General features: G+C 41.7%; 1 protein-coding gene across 1 annotated transcript in view; it reads left to right on the top strand.

The window, feature by feature from the left end:
- Positions 1-23,342, top strand: part of LOC133386840 (C4b-binding protein alpha chain-like) — a 31,287-nt gene extending 7,945 nt beyond the window's left edge. The window contains exons 4-7 of the mRNA XM_061630610.1: positions 3,667-3,858; positions 8,542-8,733; positions 21,275-21,341; positions 23,129-23,342. Coding sequence (XP_061486594.1) covers positions 3,667-3,858; positions 8,542-8,733; positions 21,275-21,341; positions 23,129-23,342 — 665 coding nt within the window. The remainder of the gene's footprint in view (positions 1-3,666; positions 3,859-8,541; positions 8,734-21,274; positions 21,342-23,128) is intronic.
- Positions 23,343-23,543: the final 201 nt, after the last annotated feature.

Genomic DNA, 23,543 nt, shown 5'->3' with positions numbered 1-23,543 from the left:
AAAAGAGGGTTGTGTGTGTGAGGTGGTAGAACTGAACAGCAGATAACTAAATGGATATGGCCATTTAGTAGAAAGGGTCTATTTCTACTGGGCCTGAAGCTGGCAGGGGCCCCACACTTTTAGCTTTCATTTTTTAAAAAGAGGTTTCAAAATATAGACAAAAGAGGGATCAAAATATAGACACCAAAATGTGAGCAACTTCTCTCTTCCCCCCTCCACAATTTCTGTTGCCAGCTCCAATTCCCACACTGTCAGGTTTTTAACCAATGAGTGATTGGCTGTGATTGATGAGGGATTTATTGAATACCAGGCAATACCTAGTAACCTTTACAAGTCCTGAAAAGAGCTGCCTTTTCCTGACTGCCTCTGCATATTTGTTAATGGCGTTAATGGTGCACATCATATGAGTTGAGTAAGTTTATAGGTTTCAGCAGCAGCACGTGTTCCTAGTTGCCCACTTTTCTTTCTCTGTGAACATCTAGCATGAGATCCAGAACAGAAGATCAAAGAAGCACACACAGATCTTGGTAGGCATGCAAAGTAAACAATTCCAGTGATGATGATAATAAAAGTGTACATACACTTTTTTAAATTATTTGCAAAAAGAAGAAGCGTATAATACATTTTATCTATCAAATAATTTTTGAACAGAAATAAAAAAAATGTACATGCAGTTTATTATGCCATTACAAGGTGTTATAGTTTTCTAAATATAAGGAATCAGACAAGTTTAAATCTTCCTGAGCTGCTCAGCAGGTCAGTGCTGACATCAGTGCAACTTTTCAGTAGACATGGCATAGGATTGTGTTGTTAATCTCCCTCTCCCCCCATCCTATATTTTAAACAATTAGGCAGGGCTTATGTCATGAAATCAGATTTATTTATATATTTAAAACTGTTTTGAAACTGTGTTCAAGTAAGAAAGTGTTCATAGAATATTATTGGTACAGATGAGGTATGATTGACAGGTGGGAGGGGTATGTGAGTGAGAATTTTGAGGAGTGTTTTTGAAGAGAAAAGCCATTGAGGTTTGACAGGGTTAGACAGGATTAGGGATCAAGAAGATAACATCTAGTTAAAAGGGCTGTGGTTTGGGGGAAGGATTTCTTTGGGATTAGTGGGGTAGGATAGGTAGGTAGGATAGGGACAATAACAACTCATTCATTTACTATCACATTTAACATCTTGTACATAATAAAGTTTATTTGTTTGATTCAAAATCCCACATGTCAGCTTGGTCAAGAGTGCTACCATACTAAGGCCCTATTCTGTACCTATACCAGTTTTACAGACAGATTACACCAGTGGTCACCTTTCTGGGCAAAAGGTGGTGGGACTGAAGCTTGTGGTTCAGAGGGCATATCTGACTGAGGCTGAGGTGGGCTTCCTGGGGATTTTCTGATCAAGTCATTTGGGAATCAGGAGGTGATAATCCCAGACACAGGAACGTCATAGCTTACTTAGGTGTCACTGCTGTATTTGGCAGGAACCTAATACTGATTTTTTTAAAAAATGTTCTGCAATGACCAACTGCTTTTGACAATATGGGGTATATGTATTTTTACATCTCCAGCGTGTGTATATGGAGTCTTTCCAACAACTCTGTGAGGCCGGTTAGGCTGAGAGTTAGTTCAGTCAAACTGCACATGGTTAGTGTATCTGTGTGTGTGTGTGTGTTGACAAATTTTTTGGGGGGTGATTTGCTGTAAAATATCAGGATTATGGAATGTTGCAGTTAAAGCAATGGGGAGAGGTACCTTTGTGCATGCTTTCTCCCCTCACTGCACGTTTTGTGAATATGACATCATATATTTGCACCTCACTTTTCTTCCTGGGTCCTCCCTCCTCCTTTTATCTTTGCAAGAACCCTGTGAGATAGGTTAGGCTGAGAGTTGGTTCTGTCACTCATGTTGTGAAGCTGCACATACTTAGAGTATTTTTGTCTGTTGTTATTGCTGTTATCAGGGATTCAAAATAACTGTTCATATTGGTAATACATTACATGTACCTATGCATCAGTTCTTGCCAATAGATTGCTGAGAGGTGGGGTGGATGTGTGAGAATGTAGGGGGCCCAATCTACATACAGTGCACCTGGCCCAGGAACTCCTGTCAGCACCCCTCCGTATAGCATTGGGCAGGCCTTCTTCCAAGCCAAGGAACAGATACAGCCTTTGTGAATGCAGAAAGGAAACACACCCCATGTGTCTCTCTCTGTGTGTGACATAGAAACGGTAGTTGAGGAAAGGGTTACACATCCCTCTTCTCTCCCTCCCCCACCCCGCCACTTCTCATTTGAAATTCCCTCCCACCCAAAGCAGGATTTCTAAAACAACATTGGGGCTCTGTTGACATGCATTAGTGTATAATGCAGTATGAATTAATGTCATCTTATCAGTACTAATAACCTAGTGCTGGTTCCTGTTTTTACAGAACTATTCATACGTTTTACCATCCAACAAAAGAAGTGGACTACATAGATTCCTATTATTTCAGATCTGGTTATTGGCTTAGTTCTAAGAATTTTGAATGGCTCACAATCTTACTCCATTTCAGCGTGCACATTCCATCACATGTAGGTCCATATCACAAGAGTAAACCCCATGTTTACTCATAGGTTGTGGATTAATCAGTCTAGAATTAACTTGTGAGAATTCTTTTCAATAACCCCGAGAATAAATCTGTGTTTATCCCCAGAATGTTGAGCAAGATGCAGAAGGAGTTGAAGAGGAAGATCCTCTCTCCCTTCTTACCAGCATATACACAATGTGAACTATCAGCAAAGGTGGAAGACATGAGCGTGTTTCCTACTTTCAAAGCACTGGAACTTTCCCACATGTATGCCTCTCCTCACTTTATCCTCAAAACATTCTTAAATGCAGCGTTGCAAAGAAGTCCATTAAAATGTCTAGCTTAGAGAGAGAGAGAGTATTTGTAGCCTTACAGATGTTGGATGAACCAACCCATATGAACCAACCCAGTCCCTGTGTTCAACATCTGATGTTCTTCTTCATGTGCCCCCTTCACAGGAGGCTTGGAGGGTGAACAGACCTTTTCAGTGGTGGCCCCCTGGCTATGGAATGCTCTCCCCAGGGAGGCATGCCTGGCACCTTCTCTTCCATCTTTAGGTGCCAAGCAAAGACCTTCCTTTTCACTAAGACCTTTAGTATGCTGTCTTAGCCCTTTTTGTTTGGGTTTTAAATTTTGTATATTGTATGCTTTTAAAATGTCTTGTAAGTCACCTAGAAACCACTGGGTATGAGGCAACTAACAAATTAAATAATAATAATAATAGGTTAATCATTTATGTCTGAAAAAACAAGTCTTGTTAGTCTGGTTGCCTGTCAACTTTTCTAACTCACCACAACCAGTCAAGTAGCTATTTTACAAGCCTGTCCAATATGTGATTACACAGGAAACACTCGGAAAACAAAAGTTACAGAAAAATCACATTAGTTTTCTCTTGTTGTGTCCAAAGGAACAGGATTTGCGTGACTTGGCCATGAAGTAATCAGTAGTAAACTCCGTTTTGTGCCTTAGCTTCTTAGAGTACTCAACAATCCAGATTCATGACGTTATGGTAACAGCTTGAAACTTACCACAGATTTATAAAAAAAACATTAGCCTTGCTTCTATATCGTCTGCAGTTTTATTTTTCTCATTGCAGTTTCTCCAGATGTTTGTGGTGCCCCAATAATTCCAGAAGGGACTTTATATCCATTGCAACCTGAATACAAAATTGGAAATGTCATTGCTGTATACTGCAATCCAAACTATTCTTTTCTTGACGAAACCACAAAGATGAATGTACAATGCCAAGGCTACAATCAGTGGGATCCACCTGTACCACCATGTTTCTGTATGTATAAATCAAGTTCTGAAGTACTCAAATATGTTCCTTCTAAAGTCATAACCAAAATAGAGATTTCCCCATTATATAAATCACAGATGGGCAATTTGGACCCACACCCTCATTGTATATGGCCCCCACAACTTCTGAAACTGCCTCATTCTTCCATCCCATTAGTAAATTTGTTTATTTAAATTTGTATTTGTTATTACACTTATATTCTACCTTTTCTCCGTGGAGCTCAGGGTGGCTTACATGATTTTTCCTCTCTTCATTTTGTCCTCACAACAACCCTGTAATGTAGGTTAGGCTGAGAGACAGTGATTAGCCCAAGGACACCCATGTAGCTTCATGGCTTAGTGGTAATTTGAACCCTAGTGACCCAGATCCTTGTCCAATACTTCCAGGTCCTAGTCCAGCCCTGGTCTTCCAGCTCCTAGTCAAGTGTTGGGAGACGTTTGGCCTGGCCTGAGACCCAGTATGGCCTACAAGGCCATTCTCTAAAAAGATACCCACCTGACATCAGATGTGGCATCAGATGTGGGACAGATACAGATGAGAATGCCAAGAAACATTCAGGACCTTAATGTGAGCCCCCAGTTGTTCCTTTACAAGTGGGGCTCCCTATCACTACCAGTCAATTGACAGGCAGTCCTGCTGGATCAGCTGCACTAGGGAGTTGCCTGTTGGGAACTTACTAGTGCAGCCCAGGGGGCTGGATTGGAAGCAGATTCAATTCAAAGCACTTCCTCCAAATGGCACTTTTCCCCCTCTACAGAGGAAGCAGTTTGAATGCACGCTGTTTCCTGCAAAAGGACTTCAAAGGGCTCCTTGTAACCACTGATTGGAAATTACAGTGACCTCCTTTGAACTTTTGATGTGTCAATTACCTGATGTCATTATGATGGCAGACGATTGACAAGTGGTTGGTGCTGTCCACCAGTAAAACACTTGCCCGTAGGGCTATTAGGGATTTGGATGCAGTTCCCTACCCCTGTTTTAACCACTACACCACACTGGCTCCCATTTCTTCCTGTTTTCTTATTTTTTTTCCTGGCTGTTAAAAGTATCCACTTTTTAAAAGTGCCCCTTTGGAAGCTTCAGTATTTATTTTTTAAAAATGATAAAAACTTTTTTCCTGATTGTGTGGGTTAAAGAAAATAAGTCACTCCTTTCAAGCTGTCTAAGAGCAAATTGATAGGCTTCTGCCATCTGTATGTGTGTGTGTTTGCATGCATGTGTATATACTATGCTAGAGTAAGAAAGGAATTCCTTTCATTTGCTTTCTCCCTTTTCTGTAAGATGCTGAGTTGATCTCAGAGAGCTTGTTTCTTGTCCCTTTGAGTTAATAATGATTTTGTTTCTTTGGATTTCTTTGCAATCCATACTCCCACCAGCTTGCCTCTGTTCATGTGCAGTAATGCAATAGGAGTCTGTCAGTCTTTTATGTGGTAACTCAAGGAGGACTGTCTCCTTTTCATACATATGTGTCTGTGTCTATAAATATAGACTTGGGGGTATAGACACAGATGTGTATATGTGTATCTGTATGGGTATTTGTGTATATCTCTATGTATATATGCGCATCCATATGTTCCAGGTAATGACATGGTTTATAAAGATGGCCTACTCTTCTGAACCCGAGGGACAATGTTTCTGCAGCGTTCATCTGCTTGTTTATCTTACTACTTTATCTAAATATGTTGTTATGGAATGATTTTGTGATGTTTCCTTGTTTATTACAAGTGCAAGGAGTTTATATTTTTTATTTTGTAATCTCCCCTTTTTCTGCCCCTTGTTTCCTTTTCTCTTTCTTTCTCCCTGCACTCATTTCAGAGTTTCCTGGATAGTTCTTGGTTTTTATTTTATTTATTTTTCTTTCTCTACATTGTGTACTTGGACTTTCAAAAAGCTTTCAACAATGTACCTAATCCGAGTAAGCTTAGCAGTTATGGAATAAGAGAGGTCCTCTTGTGGATCAGGAACTGGTTAAGAAACAAGAAGCAGAGGGCAGGAATAAATGGGCAGGTCTCCCAATGTAGGGTTGTAGAAAGTGCAGTCCCCCAAGGATTGGTATTGGGACCTGTGCTTTTTAACTTGTTCATAAATGATTTAGAGGTAGGGGTAAGCAGTAAGGTGGCCAAGTTTGCTGATGATACTAAATAGTTCAGGGTTGTTAAAACAACATGGGATTGTGAAGAGCTCCAAAAAGACCTCACCAAACTGTGTGAATGGGCAGTAAAATAGCAAATTCAGTTTAACGTGAACAAATGTAAAGTTATGCACATTGGGACAAAAAAAACTGAATTCCTCATGCACTCATGGGGTTTAAACTGGAGGTGACTGACCAGGAATGAGACCTTGGGGTCATTGTTGCTCATTGAAGAGGTTGAGATTGTAGAGCAGTTGTTGAAAAAGTTGAATTCCATGCTAGGGATCATTAGGAAAGGAACTGAAAATAGAACTGCCATAATGTTATTATACAAATTTATGGTGTGACTGCACTTGAAATACCGTGTATAGTTCTGGTTTCCTCACCTGGAAAAAAGGGTCTTGTAGAGCAGGAAAGGTTCAGAAAAGGGCAACCAAAATTATAAAGGAGATGGAGCAAGTTCCATATGAGGACAGGTTACAACATTTGGAGCTTTTTAGTTTAGAGAAAAGGTGGGCAAGAAGAGACATAAGGGGCAGCGGCGTCACTAGTGGGAGTGCGGGGGGGTGCAGACCTCCGGCACGCGCCCTCCCAGGTGCGTGGACGGGGGTGGCTGGTGTTGCACGTGCATGCATGCGCACACACACACACTCACCACGCGCTCCAGGCTGGCGATGGGAGGCCTGTCCCGGCTTCACCACCAGCAAGCGGGCACCTGCTTTTGGTCTCACCCGCCCGCCGCCGAGGAGGAGTTGGCGCGGGGCAACGGGGCGGGGCGGCTCTGGGTGTCACCCCCCTCAGGGTGTCACCCGGGTGCAGTCCGCACCCTCCGCACCCCGGTAGTGACGCCCCTGATAAGGGGTGTATGAAATTATGCATGGTGTGCAGAAAGTAGATAGGGAGAATTCTGCTTGCTTTTGGGTAGATGGATGGATGGATGGACATGCTGGATGGGGAACCTCCATAGCATTCTTGGGAACTCTAAGCATGTCACCAGCGCACTTCCTAGTGGCTACCTGGATAGATGCGAAAGCTGTGCAAGTCACAGCTTTTCTTACAGCAATCCTAATTTCCCCTCTTACCCTCCCTCCTCACAGTCACAAATATCAACAATTAATCCCCTTAGTGTAACCTTTAGCTTTGGAAGCAATACCTTTAAGAACACATGTCAAAGACAGGTTTTTTTCCTTTCCCAATTACCCCTTCCTCTTTGTCACTTTTTAAAACTTCCCCCCTTTCCATTTTTTCATTTTGTCCCACACAGCTGAAGCCCACCCAGAGTATACATTTTGTGAAAGAACCACCTCCCATAATCAACTGAATCTGCTTCCCAGTGAATCCAGCCAAGAAACACACAAGTGTTAATCAATGAGTCATATTTATTGGTCACAAATTCATTTATTTGGCAGGTGAAAGCAAACAGCAAATCATGTGACTGATTATATAAAAGGGGGTTTGTTAGGAAGTGCTGCTATTACATTTTGTTAGCAAAAAGATATTTAGCTGTAAAAGCCCAAAGCAGTGCTGAAAACATTCCTGGTAACCATCTGCTGCACCCTGTGAGCATGTGCCTGCTTGTTAGCAGAATTGTCTCTACCTGCAGCTCTCAGAGGTGTGGCCCAGGAAGAAGATATTTAGCTATAGAAGCCCAAGTCAGTGGCTTTGGGCAGTGCCTGTTTGGTACCAGTGAGGGCTCATGCTTCTAAGTAGGTTTCTCTGGGTGGCCACTATAAAGCAAGATGGCAGCCGTTGTCCACTCATAAGAATGCCTGAAAGAATTCCTCCATCACTAGATGGGTGGCTACATTACTCTGTCCAGAGAAGGACCCAGAGAAGGATTTTTTCTGTAGTGGTGCCCTATAGTGGAATTGTCTCCTTTTGGAGACATGGATGGATATACCAATGACGGGGCTCTACTGCGTGATAAAAACTTATTTGTTTTTTCCAGCTTTTGAAGACCAGGTTATATTTAGATTGATTTCAGTTTTGAGCCTGTTTTGTGATATTTGTGGTGTTATTGATACTGTTGATCTTTTTTATAATGTATTATTTTTGCTATGGAAGCCACTTTGAGGTCACCTAGTGATGAGTAGTGGCATACAAATATACTAAGTAATAATAATAATTTGTTACAGAGTTGAAGGTGTTAGTTGCAAGTCAGTAGTGTCCTGCACCTTGGAGAAGGTGTGGCTTGTGGTCTCAGATGAACTGTGAGATAGCACTGAAGGTCTGTCACCTGAAGGTTGCCCACCTGTCCTTGCCATTGGTTAACTGGAACTGTGTTGGCATTCTCGTCTCCATCCGCAGGCACAGCATCCATTTCCTCTTTAGGCTTGGGCAGATTTTTATATTCACTCTTAGTCTTAAGAACTTGGGACATTCCAAATCTATGCACAACAGCTGAGGGTTTTCTTAACATTTTGATGTAGAACATTCTCTGTCTTGCAAATCAAGCTACACAAGTATCAAAATTTGAAAAATACTCTTATTTTGTGTGAAGTTTAGTGTTGCTGTATATTAATTATTGTTTGTGTTTTCAGTTAGAACATCACCAGACACTTCTGAACTCTACATCCATCATGGAAGAATAGTTCTTGGGGAGAAACGACGCTATAACCCTGGAGATGAAGTTACTATTGAATGTTATCCTGGCTATACTTTGAAAGGGTCCTCTAAGATTAATTACGTTGGTGGGAAGAAATGGTTGCCTAATATTCCAGTTTGTTCTCTGAGTAAGTTTAAGATTTGTGAAAGTATTGTTACACATGCCCAAATGTCTGAGTGGTAGAGATTTGAGGTGTGTGCCAGTACATATCTCAGATTTGGTTTCCTTAGAGTGAAGATCATTGGAGACTGGTGTCTTTGTTGGTTATGGTTTTACTTATGCATAAGATGATCGGGCTCACAGCATTAGTGCTCTAACAAATAATGGTCATCCTTTGGATTTTTTCAGGGGCGGGGACCCTAATGCTATATAGCATTGGATTCTCACCAAGAGAAAAATCAAGCTATCATGGGTTCCCAGCTCCAGCTTCCTGATTAGACTGGTTACTTTCCTTTCACATTTGCTATCAGTCAGGGTGGGTGGGGGAAGATCAGATCTGATTTCCCTACAGTGGAGGAATATATCTTGAGTCAGGTTGCTCTTTCTGCTCACTCCAGAAGGTAGGACTATTCAAATCGGGCAACTAGTGAGCTCTCTGTAGGAGAGCATCCTCCGCCTAGTTTTCCATCCTGCTTACCCTAACAGACAGGCCTGGCTAGCTCTCCTATCTTTTTTACCTTAGATTTCTATTTTATCTTGACTCGCCTACACACACACACACACACATTATCTTTTCTGCTTCCCTTGTTTCTTTTCTCCTTTTGTTCTTGTATCTTTGGGAGTGGGGAGACAAATTATTACATCTGTTACAAGTTATTAAGGAGACTGTCCCTCAGAGAGACCAGTCTAGTACTCTCCTTGCATTCTTCTGACAATTGTTCCTCAAGGCTTTCAGAGTATAGCTGGAATCTGGGCCTGTTAGTGGAATATGCCCAGGGAGCACATCCCATTAGCTCCAATGTTGTTGACTCCCTCCTGGCACCTGATAGGGCTAGGCTGTCTCTGAGAGCTTAAGATTCTGCTGAAACAGCCCTTCGGTGGTCTGGTATCTCGGGGGGTGGGTGGGAGGGGAACTGTGTCACAAGTGGAGAGTATGGCCTTTCATGGAGGCCCATTGAAGAGCAGTTTTGAGTCCCTCCCCATGCTATTAAGGGACACTTGCTACATCATTAGTTTTTCTGCTGGGCACAGCTAAAGAGGCCTTTAATTGGCTGTTTGCCTGGCAGATGCTAAGAGAGACTGCTGCGTTTCATCATGGTAGCTGTATTATGTACTGGCAAAGAAACCATTATGGGAACCATCCCCCCTGGCACTCTAGAGGAAGCTCTTTCCATCATTCTGCACCAGATCGTGACAGGATACATGCTCATAATGCCTCCTAGGAGTTTAGATGAAGCAGTGCCTGGGACCATATGTCAGTGATGGCTGTCTAAGAGCTCTTTCCTTTTTTAGGTGCTGCAGCAGGCACATTATCTATTCCCATCCAGAAGTGCTTGGAAGGCAAGGAGAGCAGCTTGGCTGCACATGATGCGCACAGTGGCACAAGTTTGCTACACCATGATAAACTGTGCTCTGTCCCCTCTCTTCTGATAAAGAGGGAGAATTGTTGGAAGTTGTGGTGCCACAGAAGCTGCTCTCTTGTAAGGGTTTCCCCTTTTGCTATACAAGGCCAGAAAAACCCTGGGACCTAAGTAAGGGAGTCAACCAACAAATCTCATCCATTCAAGTCTGGGGCTGAATTGGTTTAAGGACAACTTGCTCTTTCCTTTGAAGAGGGATTGCAGGCCAGCAGTATCATGTCCATAAAATGTTATGCTTTCACCCAGGGAGTTATGAGCTGTATTCAGGTTACCTTAGTGGATGCCAGAGTGGATGCTCTGATCTCTTGGGCATTAGTCCAAAGGGAGAGGAAAAGGTTCTTAAGCATCCAGAGAATGTGTGACACTGGACTTAAAAAGCCCACCCTGGACCCGTTGGTTTGCGACAACTACTGCCGGGTCGCAAATATCCCCTTCTTAGGGAAGGTGATTAAGAGGGTTGTGGCGCACCAATTGCAAGGACTCTTGGATAAAACAGATTATCTTGACCCATTCCAGTCTGGATTCAGGTCTGGTTATGGGACTGAATCAGCCTTGGTCGCCCTGATGGATGACCTTTATTGGGAGAAGGACAGGGTGTGTGTGACCCTGTTATTCTTACTTAATCTCTTGGTACCTTTTGATACCATGGTATCCTTCTGGGCTGACTTGATGAGATGGGTATTGGAGGCACTGTTTACATTTTCAGAGAATAGCATTGGGTGATTGTCTTTCTGCCCCCTGGCAGTTGTGCTGTGGGATGCCACAGGGTACCATCTTGTCCCCCATGCTGTTTAACATCTATATGAAGCCCTTGGGAGAGGTCATCAGGAGATTTGGGGTGAGGTTGATCAGTACGCTGATGATAGCCAGCTCTATTTCTCTGTAACATCTGAATTGGGAGAGGCCGTGCAAGCCCTGGACTGCTCCCTTGACTCAGTGGTGGGCTGGATGAGGGCCAATAAAATGAGTCTGAATCCAAGCAATAATGGAGACACTGTGGGTTGGTGGTTCCCGAGTTCGGATAATTGGTCATTTGCCTGGTTTGGATGGGGTCGTACTCCCTCTGAAACAGCAGGTCCGTAGTCGAGGGGTGCTCCTGGATCCATCTTTGTCGCTAGAGGCCCAGGTGACCTCAGTGGCTAGGAGTGCCTTTTACCAGCTTTGGCTGGTAAGACAGCTGCAGCCGTTTCTGGACCAGGATAGCCTGACCACGGCTGTCCACACTCTGGTAACCTCCAGGCTGGATTACTTAAATGCACTCTATGTCGGGCTACCCTTGAGGTTGGTCTGGAAGCTGCAGCTGGTGCAAAATGAGACTGCTCACTGGGGCAGGGTATTGCCAACATGTCACCCTGCTGCTGAAAGAATTGCACTGGCTCCCTGCTAGCTACTGGGCTAAGTTCAAGGTTCTTGTTTTGGTGTACAAAGCCCTATACAACTTGAGACCAGGATACCTGAAAGATCATCTTACCCCTTGTATACCCAGCAGATCACTGCACTCTGCAGATTAAGACTTCCTGCAGATACCATCTTGTCAGGGGGTCCGTTCTGCACAACATAGGAAACGGACCTTTAGTGAAGTAACACCTACCCTTTGGAATTCCCTCCCCTTAAATGTTAGACAGGCGTCATCTCTGTTATTTTTTCAGTGCCTACTGAAGACCTTCCTTTTTCAACAAGCCTTTTAAGTAGAGACCTTATCCCAGTCTGTGTTGGAATTGCTTTCTAATGTGTTTTAAACTCCTTTTTAAAGATGTTTTTAAAGCTTTTTTTAAAAATGTATGTAATGTAAAATGTTTATAATGTAAAGAAAGAAACAAACAAAGGAGGCTCATGAGGCTTCTGTCTTGGCCCTCAGAGCTTCCACAGCCTCCTCTGTCTTTGCCAGAGCCTCCATCCTCTGAGCGAAGGAGCTGGTGAAGGAGAATAATTTAGAACTTCAACAAGGCATGACTAAATTTGCCAAATCTGCTGCCTTCATGCAGTTTATCTCTTAATTAATGCTGGACCCAGTGGGTGATCAAGACACTGCCCTGAGAGTGGGTGGATCTTGTAGAGAAGAAAGTCCAAGATAGTAACAAGTTCACCTTTTATTTAAGCTCTTAACAGAATAGCAGTTGACATTGCTAATTTTGTTACATTCATACTCACACAAGCACACAATTGGGGCAGATTTGGTTAAAGGGGGGTTGTTTGATGTACCACACAGCCTTAACTTGGCCCTGTTGTTCTGTTCTCCACAGGATACAAGGCTTTCGTAAACCATTCTACAGTTTTTTCCCTTTACTTTGACCTCTGGCCTGGTACATTCCTCTCAGGCTGGTTGCAGCAGATGGCCTTATTTTTCCACATTCTATTCTATGTGGTGTACCTTTGTAGCTGTTTTTCAATTCCTGTGAGGTCAAAGCACACCGTATTCACTTTTTGTCCCTTTTGGGCCCTTGTATCTGGCTGGCTTTACGACTTAATGTTGGTTACTGCCACAGCTGCTTCAGCATTTTGGTAGCACAAATACTTTTTAATATTTCGTTTCATGTTTTATTTCATATTAGTGTCAGTCACAATGCACTCCAGTTTTCAGTAGGCCAAGATTGGCCTGGAGGAAGTAGGTTCCCACACCTGCAGTAGTGCATGGAAAGTGAGAGGATTAGCATACATTCTGCTTAGTCATTTCTGATTCTTTTGTACCATTTGATACCTTGAACTAGGAAGAAGGGCTATTTGCTGTCAGTGACAGAAGGATCCATTTCTTACACTGAGGAATAATCTAAACTGCAAGATGTGTGCTGGGGGTCATCTACAGCCATTGTGCTTGTAGAAAAGGTACAGTGTTTAAACAGAGCAAGGACTAAATTAAATGTCAATAGAGGCATGTGTCATTCACCTGACTTTTTAAATAAAATAATAAAGGAGGCTATGATTGGGAGAGAGGGTAGGGAGTGCTTCTTAACTTCCCAGCTACCAGTTTGCTGCTGAAAACAGTGTAGAAAGCTGTTTTCCCATCAGGGTGGGGTGGGGAGAGAAATGTTATAGATGTCCTTATTGTTTACCCCATGATTGACAGTCTTGGTTAGGACAAGCTAGAACAGTTAGGATTTAACTTGCACATTGTTCAGCTGATCTCATCTCCAGACCATTTGTCTCTCTTATGCCTTACTGTACCACAGTATCCAAGCCTGTTTCTTGAGGAGTGCTAGTGAAATGCCTTTGCGGATATCCTTGGAATGTTAACTGTGCAAAGGGGAGTGTCATGGAATGGGGAGAAGAGAGAGTGAGATGTCTATTAAAAGGGGGGCAGTTGCAGCATGGCTTGAAGAAAGAGAGCAGCAAAGAAGAAAGAATTGGGGAAGCAGCTGAAGAGAGAGACCTGAGAAAGAGAGAAGGAAATGGATAGATGAGATAGAAGAAAGAAAGAAAGAAAGAAAGAAAGAAAGAAAGAAAGAAAGAAAGAAAGAAAGAAAGAAAGAAAGAAAGGTGGACCTCACTGCAGTGAAATATCTGTATCAGAACTGATACTCAACTAGCTACAGTTAACAGACATTTCATTACAGTAATACCTAAGTATTCCTCTGGGAACAAAGCTCCTTTTAAGGATGGCTTTTTAAAAGGTGAAACTGACAAGCTTTGCTTTACTATGGATAAACTTTCAAGCCTGTGCCTTGGCTTTAAGGTGACACTGACCAGCCTGTGTCTTTGCTTTGCTATCAATAAACTGATAAGCCTGTGCCTTTGCTTTGCTAGGGTGAAACTGACAAGCCTGTGTGTTTGCTTTGCATTAGAAGAGATCTCTTGCTTTCTCCCAGGGCTGGGGAGGGAAGATACAATAGGATTCAGAGGAGGGGGAGGGTGCTGGGTAAGCAACCTTTAAAGCCCCTGTTGAAGCTGCCCCCACCATCTATGAGTGAGTGTAGGAAACTATCCCTATTCTTTCAGTGTTATTCCTACCTCTGGTACAAGTGTTTCTGTTAAAGATGTCATGTCCAGGATCGCATCTACTTTGTTAACTGAGGTATTACTGTACTAGTTAATTCAACAAGTCCAAGTTGCCATGTAATGAGCAGTGCTTTGAGTGAGGTCATTGTGGGATATTTTGTCTGTTTATTATTGTAATTTTTCATTATATTCAGCTTTCTTGTAGCTCTTAAATCCTATCTGATAAAGCAGTGGTCACCAACCTTTTTGGACCACAGGGCACATCTCAAATTTTGAGAGAGTGCTGGGGCACATCACAAAATTGCTGCCATGGGTGGCATGGCATAATGCAAAATTAGAGAGTAGTTATGGTAAGGTTTACCCCATAATTGTGTGTCCATACTAAAAAAGGTCTAATATGTTGAATTTCTGCCTGCCAGACAGCTATTACAGCCCTAAGAATCCCCTTTTCCCCAATGTCAACCCTAAACCAAAGACTAGGCTGCCATCCTGTACCCTCTTTCCTGAAGTAAGCCCCATTAAACGCAAAGAGACTTACTTCTGATTAGATTTATTTATTTATTATTTCATTTATATCTCACCCTTCCTCCCAGCAGGAACCCAGGCTGGCAAACAAAGCATTAAAAACACTATAAAGTATCATAGAAACAGACTTTAAAATACATTAAAATAAAACAACTTTAAAAACATTTTTTAAAAAGCTTTCAAGACATCTTTTTTTAAAAAAGGTTAAAAACATAAAAAAAGGTTTTAAAACATATTAAAAAGCAATTCCAACACAGAGGCCGACTGGGATAAGGTCTCAACTTAAAAGGCTTGTTGAAACAGGAAGGTCTTCAATAGGCGCTAAAAAGATAACAGAGATGACACCTATCTAATATTTAAGGGGAGGGGGCTCCACAGGGTAGGTGCCACCACACTAAAGGTCCGTTTCCTATGTTGTGCACAGTGGACCTCCTGATAAGATGGTATCTGCAGGAGGCCCTCACCTGCAGAGTGCAGTGATTGACTGGGTATATAAGGGGTAAGAATATATTTCAGGTATCCTGGTTTCAAGCTATATAGGGCTTTGTACACCAAAACTAGAACCTTGAACTTGACCTGGTAGCAAGTGAGCAGCCAGTGCAATTCCTTCAGCAGCAGGATGACATGTTGGCGATACCCTGCCCTTGTGAGCAGTCTTGCTGCCCCATTTTGCACCAGCTGCAGCTTCTGGACAAACCTGAAGGGCAGCCCACATAGAGGGCATTACAGTAATCTAGCCTGGAGGTTACCAGTGTGTGGACAACAGTGGTCAGGCTATCCTGGTCCAGAAACGGCCGCAGCTGTCTTACCAGCTGAAGCTGATAAAAGGCACTCCTAGCCACTGAGGTCACCTGGGCCTGTAGCGACAAAGATGGATCCAGGAGCACCCCCAGACTACGGACCTGCTGTTTCAGAGGGAGTACGACCCCATCCAAACCAGGCAACTGACCAATTATCCAAACTCGGGAACTACCAACCCATAGCGCCTCCATCTTGCTAGGATTCAGACTCATTTTATTGGCCCTCATCCAGCCCACCACCAAGTCTAGGCAGCGGTCCAGGGCTTGTGTGGCCTCTCCCAATTCAGACGCTACAGGGAAATAGAACTGGGTATCGTCAGCGTACTGCTGACACCTTGCTTCAACTCACCTGATGACCTTTCCCAAGGGCTTCATATAGATGTTAAACAGCATGGGGGATAAGATGGTACCCTGTGGCACCCCACAGCACAACTGCCAGGAGCCCAAAAGACAAACACCCAATGCTGTTCTCTGAAAATGACCTTGGAGGTAGGATCGGAACCACTGTAAAATAGCCATCTCACCAAGTTGGCCCAGAAGGATACCATGGTCAATGGAATCAAAAGCCGCTGAGAGATCAAGTAAAAGTAACAGGGTTGCACTCCCCTGTCCTTTTCCCGATAAAGGTCATCCATCAGGGCGACCAAGGCTGATTCAGTCCCATAACCAGGCCTGAACCAAGACTGGAATGGGTCAAGATAATCTGTTTCATCCAAGAGTGCTACAACCCTCTCAATCACCTTCCCTAAGAAGGGGGTATTTGCAACCAGTTGGTAATTGTCACACCAATGGGTCCAGGGTGGGCTTTTTCAGGAATGGTCTGATCACTGCCTCTTTGAGGGCAGCTGGAACCACTCCCTCCCACAATGATGCATTGACCACACCCTGGATCCACATCTAGATGTGTATACCATTGTATTGTTAAGTTAACTATACAATGAATTCTTAATTGGTTTGTGGTCTTTAGATCCTGCAAAGCAGGAGGCATGGCAAAGACTCTTTTTTTTTTACAATAATTTTTATTCAAATTTTCATAAAACATAGAAAACAAAATCATAAAACATTCAAAGACAAAAAACAAAACAAAACAAAAATGATTAAACAAAAATAAAATGTTGACTTCCCATTTGTCACATATCAAATCAGTTATAGGTCTACAATATATAGCAATCCTGTCTCTTAAATCATATTATAAAATCACTTTCCTCCAGTAGTTATCTTAATTAATCATCAAATCTCATAAACATTACTTTATTCTTTCCACAAAAAGTCAAAGAGAGGTTTCAATTCTTTAAGAAATATATCTATCAATTTTTCTCCAAATAAACATGTCAATTAATCCATCTCGTTAATAATTATAATAATCTTATTGTCATAACCATAGTCCAAATAAACATTTCGATTAATCCATCTCATCAGAATCTGTTAGGTCCAATAATTTCAATAGCCATTATTCCATTATCCCTATTAGTTCCATCTTCCATCTTCAATAGTCCTGTTAAGTCCAGTAATTTCAGTGTCCAATCTTCCATTATCAGTATTCCATAATAATCTTGCTGTTGTAGCCATAGTCATATAATAAGAGTCTGATGGGAATTTCCTCTATCCCAAATATTTTCTTGCCATCCATTCTGAATAAGTTGCTGAAATACTGTTGTAAAGTCATATCTGTGTTCTTCTTTTTTACAAAATGCACTGGCTCATCTCTTAAGAGTTTTTCCATTGTCACATGGCTGCAGTTAATTCCATAGATTTTCTCTATATCAAGCTCCATCACATCATTCCAGTCCAGAAGATTATCCAAGCCATTGATTTCTTTATCTCTAATATCTTCATTAATTTCTTCAGAGATAACGTTAAATTCCAAACAGTAGATTTTATTTCTAAAATCCATAAACTCCAGATCTTTTTCCAATTCCACATTTGTTCCAATCTCCAGGGCTTGTATCTTCCCTTTATTTTTTCTTTTCTCATCTCTGATCTCATTCTCCTCTCTCACAGGATCCCCTATTTCTTTAAGCTCCTGCGTCATTTTGCTCAGTTCAATTTTCAGCTCCTTACTACCCTGTCGCAGGGTTTGTTTCGTTATCTCAATCTCATCCATTATTTTCTGAAACATAATTACTTCCAGATTCTCAGCCACTTTCTTGATTGCCATTTTTAAAACCACGAAAACAAAGCAAAACAAAAATAAAGAAGAACCACTTCTTATTTCAGCAACAATTGGGTTAATATTCCAGGCTCGATGACATCACAGTATAAACAGAGCAACCTGCCTTATCTCTCTATGCTCAAGAATGCAAAACAAATTTAGTTCCCAGCATCAAAACAGTTAGTGGCGTCGTGAAGAAGCAGATTCGTCAAAATAAAATAGACCAAAAAGAGAATAGTCCCAGACAATATAATATTCCTCGGAATAGAAATCAGGAATAGAAATCCCTCTTCTGTTTATTATCTTTAGAATGCACTTCCAGGACAGCTTTTTGCGACAGAAACAGAGATAAGCTGTTAATTTCGTGAATAACAGAGAAGAGCTATATCTCACCCAGAAGTTGTCCAAAGCCGATCAATCTGACAAATCTCCTTTTGCTGCAACAATTTAAACCAAGTAAAAAAAATAATAGAAAGAAGGGTGCTTGCCTGTTAGTCCGTTCTCTCTTTAAAGAAAAGATAAACGTATCGCTTAAGCAGATAGAGCTTGTTAGGAAGTCCGTCCGGCATTGTTGGCTGGACCTTATCTCATAAATTAATGAAATCCAGTCCTCCCAACAAAAACAGGCTTTTGAGGTTGATCTCTACGTTTCTCCCTGCCCGGGAGAAATTTCATCAGTCAAAAAAAAAATGTTCTGACTGATTTATATCTGAATAAGCTTCTTTTGAGGCGGGAGCCCGTCCCAAAAGCAGGCACAAGCGAAGTCACCCTTCCCGGAAGTCTCGAGGCATGGCAAAGACTCTTTGGAAACTTTTCACATTTGCCTTTTGAGGGGAGGGAAGTTCTTTAACATTCACCCACACTTATTGTGTAGTAGTAATTCATTTATCCAGGGCCAGCACTAGACTGTAGCGGGCCTCTGCCCCACTGTGTGTGTACACGTAAATACATTTGGTTACGCCACCTCTTGCATTGCTGCATCGGCACACATCCCTGCCATAACCCAAGATGTTGGCCAGGGTATTTTGACACCCCCGCCACCCTCTTGGATGATGGCAGGCATGTGCACACAGTGTACTGATGCAGCAATGCGAGAAGGGACACAACTGGATGCATTTAAACATGCAGGTGGTGTCACCTGGGAGAGTGGACCTCCCTCTCTGCAATCTGCAGAATGGTCTGACCCCAGTTTTCAATTACACCCTGTGACCCAACACTGGCAGGAATTGCATAACGGTAGCTCCACCCTCCCAGCCCCAGCTACAGGGGCCCTTTGCTAATGGTTGACCTGGCCACTTGTTTGTACTGGACCTGCACCTATCAATCACAGCTCTGACTTCACTCTTTGGCTAATAAGACTGACAGGCAGGAGCAGTCAGGCTGGCTCATTTCACAGAAATGACGTAGAAGGGTATCTGCACATTTTGCTCCATAACCTTTGTCTAGAAAGCCTAGCAACTTCTTTTTTAAAAAATGAGAGCTCGGATTCTGGGCTACCTGCTGGGGGAACCATTGAAGGCCTTTGTGGGTGCCATATCACCAGCGGGCAATGAGTTGGTGGTGACTCCTGTGATAAAGAAATAATGTTGAATTTATTAGACTCCAGTGTGATTGCCAATATGCCTCTCCTCATCCTAGCGCAGAACTCTGAGGTATTACACTAAGCATGCAGGAGGAAGAAAGCTGCATTAGGATTGTTCTCACCATCTTTAGACTGGTGGTACTACATGTTATTGGGATTTTCCTTAAGGTGCAATGTTTCAAGAGGTTATAGAATCATAGAATAGTAGAGTAGGAAGGAGCCTATAAGGCCATCAAGTCCAACCCCCTGCTCAATGCAGGAAATGTAGGTGAGCCTTCTCTCCATATTACCCGCTTGTGCACTCTGGCAGCACCATATTCTAGTGTGTGAAGCTGAGCCTGCCTTCAGAGATTGTAAAGGACCAGAGCCCCCAAACTCGCAGGATGTAGTTCTCCTTTGGTGGATTTTGGGAATCTGCAAGTAGTTTGCGTAATCTTTGAATACTTATTTTTAAATTGAGATTTGCAACTATAGTATTTTAAAAGGAAGCTTTTAAAAATAATTATCAATCAGGATTAATGAGTCAAATAAAGCCACTGTTTATTATTTAAACCTATATAGTTTCTTGATTAACATAAGAGAAATTTTGCAGTGGCCAACTCACTTATAACAGAAAAAAGTATTGTACAGTAAGCGAAACATATCCACCAGTTGTGATATGAAATCCACCTTTAGCTGCCGTATTTCAGTTTCTAATTCATCTTGATGTGGCTGCCAGTCTGAATGAGTAGCCTTTCAATAATTAATCTTTTCCCCCTCTTTTCTAGGTTTTTTCTTCAGAATGCTTATAGCTGGTATGTAATTTCTTGAAAATGAATGGGGGAAACATGAACATACGTTATACATTTTCACATGCCAGTGTTTAATACAATTTCATACGGTTTTTAACAATAGCTAAATATTCTGGGTTCACAGAAAGCTGTGCACTATTCAGCCAGAAATACGCATTTTAAAGTCTCATTAATTTGAGAGATTTGAGCCCATGCTTAACTCTTGCTATTGAAATCAGGGGGACTTAAAAATGCTTACAATTGGTTTATGTGCCCCTAGATGGTTTCCCCATTTTTATTTTTATTTGTTTTTGCTGGACAGGATTTACTTTTGGGTTAATTGACTCTGGATTTTTCAAAGCCTACACTCACATTCTTACTTCTGAACATTTGAAAAGTGTTAACACTATTCATAGTCTTCCATATTTCAGAAATTTAGCACTGGTGCTCAAATCTTTGATCATCGTTTATCTATTCACATCTTTAGGGTGAAAACCTTCAAATAATTTGTAGGTTTTGTTTCTTTTCTTCTTGAGATACAGCTTTAAACTGGCTAGAGCTTAATTTCAAAGATACTTAGGGGTTTTTTTTCCAGATGAAGCAATCTGAATAAATATGGGGTGCCTCTAAACTGTCACTAATTTGTGGGAGGGATTCAAGCGCATACCGGGACTTTAGGTTTCTGCTGTTAAAGTAGATTAAAGGGCTCTGTGGCCCTAGCTCAAAAGTCTACTTAAAAACAATCAGACTTTTTGTGGTTTGGAAAGTGATGGGGAAATGCACTGAAAAGTGTGGGATGCACGAATGGCTAATGAAAAGACATTTAAATATCCTGCAAGCAAATCAGGGTGAATGCAGGACAAATGCTCATTCTTGTATAACTGCCCCAAAAACAAATCAAAACAAATGCTCAGTAAAGACCAAATATAATCTAACCTCTGTGTAGGGATTGTACAAGCAAATCAGATGAGTGCTCAAGAAACAGGTTGTCTGGAGGGCCCCTTGCTTATTATTTTTGCTTAGGGTATCATCAGTAAGATGACACACATAATAGTTCTGCCTGTAAAATGGGAATGTTGGAGATTTTGGCTATTTCAAATGGTTTCCCGTACTAAAAAAAAGGGGGGGCTATGAATTGCCAGTCTCTCTTCTGTCCTTAATGATAAATGGATTGGTCTCAGAGTGACTTGTGATCACCAAATGACAGTTCATTGCATTTTATTAACAGCATTCAAATTTTCAGTCGTGCATATTTTTTCTTGGCCTCTTGTGCACCTTTTTTACTAGGATAATGTGGTCTATGTTGTTATTGTTGTATCTTTTTAGCATGCTTTTTACCTGTATTGATTGTGGCAAGTAAAACGGCTTATGAGAAATCTTGTTCACCACAAAGGTAAAACTTTTCTTTTTACCAAACTCCCTTTTTCCTTTCTGTTTTACAGTTCTAAAGTCCATGCCATATATTACCTACACAGAGATTGTCTCCGTGTAGAGAAAAGTTCACTCTATCATATGAAGTACAATGTTTTTTGTAAACTGCTTAGAGGTCTTTACATTAAGTGGTATATGAATTTTGTTAAATAAATAAAAAAAATAAAAATGTGAGCTGTGTTTTTCCTATGAATATAGTGACTGGGTAGCTGATACAAGCTATGGTTATCCAGACAGTGCATTTCAGATGATACAGCGTGTTTTGTTTTGTTTTACATGGAGATTTGTTTTTCTTTTCCTGTTTCTTAGTTTGTTTTTTATATTTTAAAATCAATTAAAATGTTTTTTAAATGGTTTCACTTAAAGGCTATATATAAAACATGACATTTTACCTGTATGATGATAATATCTGCATACACCTCCAAATGTGAAACCCATGTAGTTAGTTTGTTGTTAGCATACCTGTTGGGAAAGCTGTTGTATCAAGTAGCTTCCCAAGATGCATAATGGTGGCAAAATAAACTCACCTGCACACAGGAGTGCACTTTAGAGTTGTCAACCAGTTAAAGAACTTTAGTAGATTTCTTGAATAAACAGAAATAAACCTAGATATTACCACAAGCTCTCTGTAGGCGCTTTTTTGAAAATGTTAAAGCGGATGCAAGATAGCTGCTATTGTTGTTGTTGTTGTTTGCCCTTAACCAGAGGTCTCAGGGTACATTATAACAATTTTAAAATATGGCATTAAAACCAATTGAAAACAATCCAAAATCACAAAATATGATGGGCCCTAAAATATATGTGTCTCAGGTGTCAAAGGCCAGGGTAAAGCGGTGCATCTTCAGCATTTGCCTAAAACTGTGCAGTAAAGTTGCCAGACGCACCTTGGTGGGGAGGGAGTTCCACAATTTAGGAGCTGCCACAGAGAATTAAGCCACTATTAGAAGGAAAGTCATTAATACTGTTTTTCTTATGACTCTGTTCAGACAAGGTCAAGTTACTTTTACTGAGTGGTACATCTGCTCAAATATTGGTGTCATTTCTAGATGTGGTTGCACTCCCCTGAAGGAACAGATGTTCAGTATGGGGTTGCTCCAGCTTTGTCACTGGAGGAACAAGTTGCTCCTGTGGGGCTGTGCATCTTTTAGCACTGCAGTGTGCAACCTGTGGCCTTCCAGATGTCGTTGGACTGCAACTCCCATCAGCCCCAGCTAGTATGGCTAGTGGTTCCCCACTCCAGTCCCAGCAGTTCAGGCTAGTTTATCAGCTGCAACTGTATCTGGATAGACATAACCTAGCAAAATGTAACCATTCTCTGATAATCTCTAGATTATACTTCTGTAATGCATTATATGGGCTGCAGATAATTCAAAATATAGCTGCAATATTACTAGCTGGGATTAGATGTTATGATACTACAACAGTGTTTCAGCAACTGCACTGCCTTAAAGCCCATTTGTAGGCCCAAATCCAGGTACTTGTTTTAAGCCCCTTCAGAATTTGGGACCAGGTACCTGAAGGATCATCCTGTTTCTACATGTGCCTGTCTATACACTCATATCTTAAGTAGAGGCCCTTCTCTTGGTTCCACTACAGACTGAGGTATACTGGACATTAGGGAAAGGGGTTTCTCTGGTATGGAGGCTTAGCTGACATGTACACTGATATAATTTCAGTACCGGGTGAATTTTTAAAAATTTCCCCAAGACTTTTAATCAAACTTACTCTGATATCTGAATTCTCTGGCAGGCTACCAGAAATGAGGAGACAGGTGCAAGAGAGCACAACAGCTACCAAAGAAGTTACTTGGCTGCCAGAGAGAAAGGAAGAATCAACACCAGAATCTGAGCCAGAATACCAGAGAGAAAATGGAAGGCATAAGGAGCAGCTAGTCAATCTTAACCAATTTAGCAGTGGCCTTCCCAGTAATACAGCCAATGTGACAGCATATGAGGGAAACTAGACATCATCTCCATACCTTGAGGAGCTAGGATACCAGAGAGAAAACAGAAGACAGCAGGAGCATCTAGTCAGTCTTATCCAACCCAGCAATAAACGTCCCATTAATACAAGGTGACCACGAATGAGGCAAATCTGACATCATCTCCACACCCTGAAGAGCCAGACTATTGGAGAAAAAGTGGAAGATAGCAAGAGCATCTAT

Source organism: Rhineura floridana, chromosome 6 (genome assembly GCF_030035675.1).
Source record: "Rhineura floridana isolate rRhiFlo1 chromosome 6, rRhiFlo1.hap2, whole genome shotgun sequence".
Lineage (NCBI taxonomy): Eukaryota > Metazoa > Chordata > Lepidosauria > Squamata > Rhineuridae > Rhineura > Rhineura floridana.
The sequence above is the reverse complement of the archived record's forward strand: the minus strand, read 5'-3'. Positions and strand labels throughout refer to the sequence as shown.